The 8222-nt window shown below is 34.5% G+C and overlaps 1 protein-coding gene across 1 annotated transcript in view; it reads right to left on the minus strand.

The window, feature by feature from the left end:
* The window catches only part of SCaMC (Short Calcium-binding Mitochondrial Carrier), a 91335-nt gene extending 83427 nt beyond the window's left edge, over positions 1-7908 (minus strand). Inside the window, exon 1 of the mRNA XM_089646109.1 lies at positions 7489-7908. Coding sequence (XP_089502235.1) covers positions 7489-7686 — 198 coding nt within the window. The 5' untranslated portion in view covers positions 7687-7908. The remainder of the gene's footprint in view (positions 1-7488) is intronic.
* Positions 7909-8222: the final 314 nt, after the last annotated feature.

Genomic DNA, 8222 nt, shown 5'->3' on the forward strand with positions numbered 1-8222 from the left:
CATGATCCGTTGCAACCTGTAACAGTGTGATCAATAACGATGTGCGGTAAACAAATATATATAATAATTGAAATAAAGAAAAACCATCACGGAAAAATGACAACTACCGGTTTTCTCCAAATAAGCTCAGGAAATGCTGGTTGAAGTCTTTCGGGTTCATGCTGTAAACCATGTATGTTGCTTTTGTATCTCAGGAGTATTCATATAATATGTAATTGTCGAACGATTTTAGAATACCATTATGGAAATAATACCATCAATTATGTGACTTCATGGCATTGAAATACTAATGACATACACATACAACTAATTTACACGTCTGATTGCTTGACAAGAACAATGTCAAGTTTATAAGCTTGCACAATTTTGATAAACATAAAAATGTTTATTAAGTCACCTCCAGTGAAGCGAATGAACCAAAGACTGAACAGGTCTCTATAGTCCAGTCAGTGGGGAGTTTTACCTTGCAAAAGGTTAGGTAGTAGCGATTTTGATATATGTTGTTAAGATTGGGACTCTAAAGAAAAAAAAAAGTTTTCGACCTTGAGAGGGTCGAGCTCGATCCGCCATCTTGGATTGAAGGTGCCAAAATTTGTTTTTTTTTAAATAATTGTGAAGTGGTCGTTTTTACAACCAAATTGTTGAAGGCAAACTTAAAGACAACTAAATTACCTACATTTTTTGTAGAAAGTTTTTTTTTGTAAGTCTAATAGGTAACGAGTTACAGTGGCGGAAATGTGAATATTTTTCAAAAAAGTGATGAAATTCCCAACTTTGTAATTTTTGCGGGTTATTCATTACATAATTATAATAATTTTGTTAACTCATTTCCACACCACCATGAGGTAGAGAACATTGCGCATTTTTTTTTTATTGTGGTATCCCCAGTAGGTCAACTCCACAGATATACCAGCGTTATGCTACAGTAAATTATGTTACATTACTGTGAATTATGTTACTATAAATTATGTTACTTAATAACAGTCTTCGTCATCAATGTCATCATCTAACTCATTGCCTGTGATATTTGGGCTTCCATTGACAAAATCTCTTCTTCTTCGTCCTCGACATCGATGTGAACCTCTGGCGAATTTCGGCATGTTTGACCATTACAGCACCCACATACAATAGAACACTTCAATCCAGCTTTCCTGCAGCCACATGCAACGCCGCATCCTTTTTTACAATTGCATGAAATAAATTTTAATAAAGTCTCGGGTGCTGGTTTCTTTGTCATTCTTACTGGAACAAGCCCGTTGATGTCACGTTTCCCGGCCCAGTTTTCTGGATTTTTTTGGATTCCATACCATTTTTGGACTTTATGGTACGTTCTAAATGCATGGTACCGTGTAGCGTCGTTCGTTAGTGGCAAAGAGGCAAGATTGAATTTGCTTTTTGTTGTCGACTTTGCGAAACGTTTGTAGAGGACTTTTTCCAAGGTTTCCTTATCCATGTCACCCCCGTATAAAGCAACAAGAAAGCGTGTTCCTGCAACTGCTATGTCTTCTGGTGTTGCATCATGTTGTTTGAAGATTCTTATCATGGCATTGAGTCTTGTGTCGTTTTGCACAAGCGAACAAAATTTATTTTTTCCTTGGTTGAAGAAGGACGATGTTGTATCGCAGCCGCTAAAGGCATGAAGAAACAGAATATTCTCAGCCGCCTCTTTGTATTTCACACTATTCGCGGAATACAATCTTTCAAAAGTTTTGCCTCTACCGGGTTTGCGAAGATATATACTATTTTGTTGTGGTGCTAATGCTGTCATGCTGTCAGCAGAACTAGGAGATCAACGTCTTCGCCAATAATGAAAACAGCGTCATATGATGAACACAAGGAAATCGCAGTATTGACAATCAACTCATCAGCATCTTCTTCAGCCTGCTTAACTGTAAAATCATCCTGTATAAATTGCTTTGTAAGCACCGAAATCAGACGGACTTTGTTATTTTCATTGGCTAAAAATCGTTCTTGTGAAACTTGAACTGGCATTATTTCATCGAAAAGAACATCTGCAGACATGTGCTTCTTCGATCGGCGAAGTCTTTCTGCGGTTTTCGTATTTTTTTCACCATCATCAAGCGGATATCCATCGAAAACAATGACTGCATATGATCCATAGTGATTTCTTACATAGTGAACGTACTTCTCGCAAATTGACCCAAAATAATCATTCCGATTCCATACAACTTTATGTAAAAGATATCCTCCATCTACAACATTAATTTTGCTACCTTCAAGTTGCACGCCTTCTGGAAGTTGTTCGAAAACACCATAAAATGATGATTTCGTACCTTTGCGCACAAGCACACTGAGTGACCGAGCATCCAGGCAACGTCCTGTAACCACCCCGACTCAATCAGTGTTGCCAAGTCAGCTGTAGACTAGGATCCCACTATAACAAATCAACGTCATCGAGCACACGGATGATGCTATATAAGTATATTGTAACGTAGAAATACGTTAAAATGATATTGTGTAATATGTTCGTACAAAATGTATCAAGAAAACTGGAGTTTTACAATTTTTTGTCAAAATTTTCTTCTTTCAACCGCTGTAACTCGTTACCTATTAGACTTACAAAAAAAAACTTTCTACAAAAAATGTAGGTAATTTAGTTGTCTTTAAGTTTGTCTTAAACAATTTGGTTGTAAAAACGACGACTTCACAATTATTTTGAAAAAAACAAATTTTGGCACCTTCAATCCAAGATGGCGGATCGAGCTCGACCCTCCCAAGGTCGAAAACTTTTTTTTTTCTTTAGAGTCCCAATCTTAACAACATATATCAAAATCGCTACTACCTAACCTTTTGCAAGGTGGAGCCCTTTTTTATCCCCCACTGACTGGACTACTAATGGTCGAGAAATTTTTTGTTAAATAATGTTTCACAGCTATTTGTAACGCTTCAAAGAGGCAAATAATGAATGCATGATTATATTTAACAGCTATGGATCAGATAAAAGTACAGTCGCTAAATTTCTGATCGGTAGTTGTTGAATTTGTATGTAAATTAAAGCTGATAAGTAGCAAAATGAAAAAGTTTTTTTTTCAAAATTATTGAAGTGAAAGAAATGCTCGGTTATGCCAAGAATAATACAAAGTCTAAGAAAAAAAACGTAAACATCAAAATTCTATAATTAAGCTTTACGAAACTCTGTTGTCTGGGAGTTAAAAAAAAAACATTACCACAATATGTAATTATAGACGAATTGGGGAGATGCCATAAATGTGTGAGCTAGATGAGTGTTTCCCCGGATATGTGAAGTCGTTCTGTGTTTACTATTTTTTGTTTACCCGAACGACTGCTATTCCATTACAAAATGAAATCACCGCTGTCTGTGTTAAATGTATTCTTTTTGAATCCATTTATTTCTGTTGGATGCAAGATCCAAGAAGAAATTTGCCAGGCGACAAGAAATTTATTTATTTTATTTGAAAATAATTATTTTGGTTATTTATGTTTCTGCTGCAGAATTGTTGGTGTAACAAATAAGTGGACACCGTATCTCTTTAACATATATAATATTCAAGTATAAGACCGATTGCAAAATAATGCATCACAGATCTGATTTCGATAATGTCACATGAAAAAAAAAATCATCAAGGGTGTTTCATTCACAGTACGCAATTATTCAATTTATAACAACACAAACGCAGTAATTATTATTGAAGCAACAGTTTCTGTTTCTTCTTCTTTTATAATTAATTACTTTAATTTCTAGCTTTTTACAATGTGCAGCATATGTTGCGGTTTTTCTTAGAAATTCAGATTAATTTGTAGAAATTGGCAATAAACAATTTCACAGCAGGCCCCAGATGCAACGATTTGTATCAATTTATTTGAATATTATTAAGTACACAATATAACAATGCCAAAATATTATTAGTTAATTACATTGACATTTAATAAATAGGAACCAACAGTCAAGTTGGTTAAGACGCCTGTCCCGGTAAGACAATAGATCCTGGGTTCGATTCCTATTTGTGACCGTTATCTTTTTATTTTTCTGTGTCTTGTTCTGATTCATGTTTCGCTTAAAATTTTTAGTATTATATTCTTCAATAAAATAAAATGCAAAGTCTCAATAAAGACTAGGTAGGTACCCATATTTTTTTATACACTGAAAAAATTCACAATCAAGATTGTGCGTATATTCTTATGCCGGGATAATTATTCAGCGCTAAACAATGTGTCAATATTTGGAGGTTGAAATAATTTAAAGAGAATTGTTAACTCCGTACTTTCAAGTTTTTTTTATTGCAACCACGTTGGACTCTTCCAATAAACATTACATAACTGATTTTACTTGTAATATTTAAAAAAAAAATCCTTCGCAAAATATTGTTTATTTAGGACATTATGCCAGGTTTATCAGACATGCAATTAAAATTAATGTACATAAAAAAATATACCAACCTTTATATCGCACACATTTAAAAAATTACAAGACATACACATTGAGATTATGCATTCGCTTTAAAACAGTTAGAAAAGAATTAGGAAATATTACATATAGGGGTCAAGCATAGGGGGGTGGAAGAAATACAATCTATGTCATAGATTTATGAAATAAAAAATATTTTTCTGCTATGTTATATAAATTCATAAAAATAAATATATAAATAGTATAAAATAAAGTCGCTATCCGCGTTTGTTTGTTTGTGCGCTTAGTTCTTCTAAACTATGCAACGGATTTTGATATGGTTTTCACTATCATTTAGAGAATTTCTTCCGGAAGGTTTACATATTTAATACATGCATATTACATTTATAGAAAGTAGAGAAAAGTCGATGTTTTATAATCGAGTTGTAAAAATATGTTTTCGGGCACTACATTGTTAACGCTGGCTAAATCTTATGAGATACATCAAAATAACCAACTACGGAATTGTATAGAAAAAAAAAAACATGCGAGCAATTTTAGGGCTAAAAGTCAAGAAATGTGATCTACAAAGAAACATACCAATAATTCGAAGGCTTAAAATCAAACAACTTTAGCTACAAAAAAATAATTATTGTATTATGTCTTTTCGTGGATAACTTTGTTTGACTTCATACCCTCTAATTATTGGTATGTTTTTTTTAGGTGGCATTGCTTGACTTTATGCCCTCAAATTATTGGTAAGTTTTTTTTTTTAGATAATGTTGCTTTGATGTTATTAAGGATTGATTGGCTTTGTGGAATTTTAGTATTAATCCAAATAAATAAATAAAAAATTGATAAACAATCATTATTCTAAGAAAATAAACTTTCCAAGATGTAATCGCTGCTAATCTTTATGAGCAAGATTATCAAAGGCATGTCACGGTTTTAGAGTTTAATATTAAATAGGTAATCTTTTATGGTTTCTTGCACCTTGGAGCCTGAACCAATATAAATGTGAATGTCTAACATATGGTCTTTGTGTTCTGTCTGTTTATTTGTCATTCCAACAGAATTAATGGTCACCTAATGCTTAATTATCTTTTATATAATGACTTGAATGATAGAAGTAGCATGATTGATCACAATGATTAGATTTTTTTAAATAATCAATTATTATACTTCCTCATAGTTGCGTAATGCCATGTTAGGTGTACAGATATTAGCAACACAACATGCAATGCAACAAAGGCTGTCACAACAAATTACCATAGCGTTCATGCCTGTTTGGTGAGCAGTTTGTGCGCACAGCAACGTACACAACGCACATGCACCACAAAAGCAATGCAAATGCACACGTTGCTGCAACATTTGTTGCATTGCATGTTGTGTAATATCTACACAACATTCCTCCTTCTTTAGCCAAGGTTTCGGACAGTGTTAAAGTGTCCATCAACAGGGCAGTTATATAGATTGTGGTGAAGTGTTTGTTTATGAATGTAGAAGCGATAACGTGTTTCATGCGTCAATATTCTTAGGACCGTTATTTCAGTATAATTTGAAAAATTAATATACTGTTCAGCATTTAGTTTTGGTGTAGATGTCAAGGACTATTAAGCTTAGCACTGCCGTCTCTACACCAAAAATAAGCGCCGAAAACCATATTCATTTCACTAATTATACTGAAATACCGGCCCGAAGAAGATTGACGCATGTGGCACGGTATCACTTCCATTTGTATAAATGCAGACTTCTCCACAATCTACACATCTGCCCTAATGATAGACATTGTAACAATGTCTGAAATGTTGAGTAAAGAAGGAGGAAGCGAAACACGGAAGAATACCCTAAAAATAAATCACGATTATACTTTGGGCCATGAAAATCTCAAATCACGCCTTTTTTGTGATTATTTGTGCGCGATAGAGTTGTGGAAATAATGACTCTTTCTAAGTCATCCATTTTCCAATGACCCAAAGAGTCAAAGGTGTATAGGTTATAAATGATCCCTATAAAATACTGTGTGTCTGAATAGAGCTTTATGAATGAGGTTCCTAAGTAGCGCAGGAGAGGGTACTTGGAGTTGGCGTATCAAGTGCAGGCTTAAGTGGTGGAAGATAATGAACTGGTTTAGTTATTTGCTATCAATCAGGATTAAAGATAAGGTAAACTGTATGAGGGCAGAAGGGCATAAAGCATGTTAATATAATTTCACATCATGTGTAATTATTTATCAGGGAAGGAAAATTTATTTTAACTCACTTGGAATAAACATAAAAGAGTTACAACAGTATGTAACATACTCCACTACTGCCATTCCTGGGAATGTGTAAAATAATATCGTTCATATTCTTGCACAACATAAATGGTCTACCAGATGTTGTGGTTTCACAATAAATTAAAGCTACCAACCTCAAAACCACAGTTTTCAAATTGTGTACGTGTTTTGAAAGTTTAAAATTGTGATATCTTTAAACTGCGTTCATGAGTGCGCTGAATTGCTGTACTGGGACTAAATTTAGGAACATGTTAGTAGTTATTTCAGAAAAAGAAAGCAGATTGTTAGCCACGCATTCAAGAGTAATATATGTATTATTGAAACAGCAGCCGCACATTTTAATCTATGAAAATCTGTCTGTTTAGTCTTTTAATTTATGTGGTACATAAATATTTGAATAATGATTAACTTACAAAAAAAAAGAGTATTCAGATATCATGACAGATGTTATTTATCACTGAGGACGAGGACTAGGTACACACATGTCTTCAGCAGGGCCATGAGTGTATTTTTAGAAGTGTTGAGAACAGTAAAATGAATATTCAACAGCAAGAATTCTAACGCGAAGTGCTGTAAACAATGTTAATAGTTCTTTAACAAAGAGAGCAACGAGGTTTATTTCAAGAATTTATTAAATAAACCGTTTGATAGAACGCGCGAAAAAAAAAACGCATGCGTTGATACGCTCTTTAACAAGGAAAATATAAAATAAGGTAAAGCTCAATTAGAACAAACGTACGTATGAACTGTACGTATGTCTCTTGAAACTTCACGGGCATAGTGAATTCAAGAAGGAACAGACATATCATTCAACATTACAAAAAATATAAATCGATGTACGGACCTCTGCATATCTGTGGTGAAGGCCGAATTCACGAAGTGCTAGTGAAAGATCATGGATGTCTATCTTCCCATCGCCATCAGAATCTAACTTGATGAACAGTTTCTCGAGGCGTTCTTCATCTTCCTTCGGCAACTCATCGATCTTCAACGGCGGGTGACAGTTCACCGCAGAATCTTGCAACTTCTGGTTTCCAGGCATAGTTAAATGATGTCACAACTATTTGAAATCGCGGATAAGTGAATAATTTACAGTTGTGGCACTCAGTATGGACACGTCACAATTACATGCCGGCTCATTTTATAACATGTTAACACAAAAAAAATGAAGTAATTATGTTAAAAGGAGGCGGTAGTAGTATCGCGCTAGACCTCGTGCACCCTTATAAAATGACAGTAGGGGCGAAGAGCAAGCGAAACGTGCATCCCGTGCGGATGTGCGGTACTAAGCCTGAATTGGGTCAATGAGAGAGCCGCTAGTGCCATCTAGCGGCAGGGCCTTGAAGCAGACAAACTGCTGTATTATCGATCCGTCATTAGTGCGACATTTCTCCCGCTAGAGTGCACTCAAGGACGAATATTATCAGCAGGTGGGCGGTACATTTGAATTTTATGTTCTTTCGTCGCTGACCGCAAGAGCGATTCAAATATTTTAAATTCAATATTATTTTTGTGGTTTTTGATTGTTATGTATAATAAATATATACTTTATAATTTTTACTATTTGTATGTAAGAGG

The sequence above is a fragment of the Hesperophylax consimilis genome, chromosome 23 (assembly GCF_061612785.1).
Source record: "Hesperophylax consimilis isolate HC1 chromosome 23, BYU_Hcon_1.0, whole genome shotgun sequence".
Taxonomy (NCBI): domain Eukaryota; kingdom Metazoa; phylum Arthropoda; class Insecta; order Trichoptera; family Limnephilidae; genus Hesperophylax; species Hesperophylax consimilis.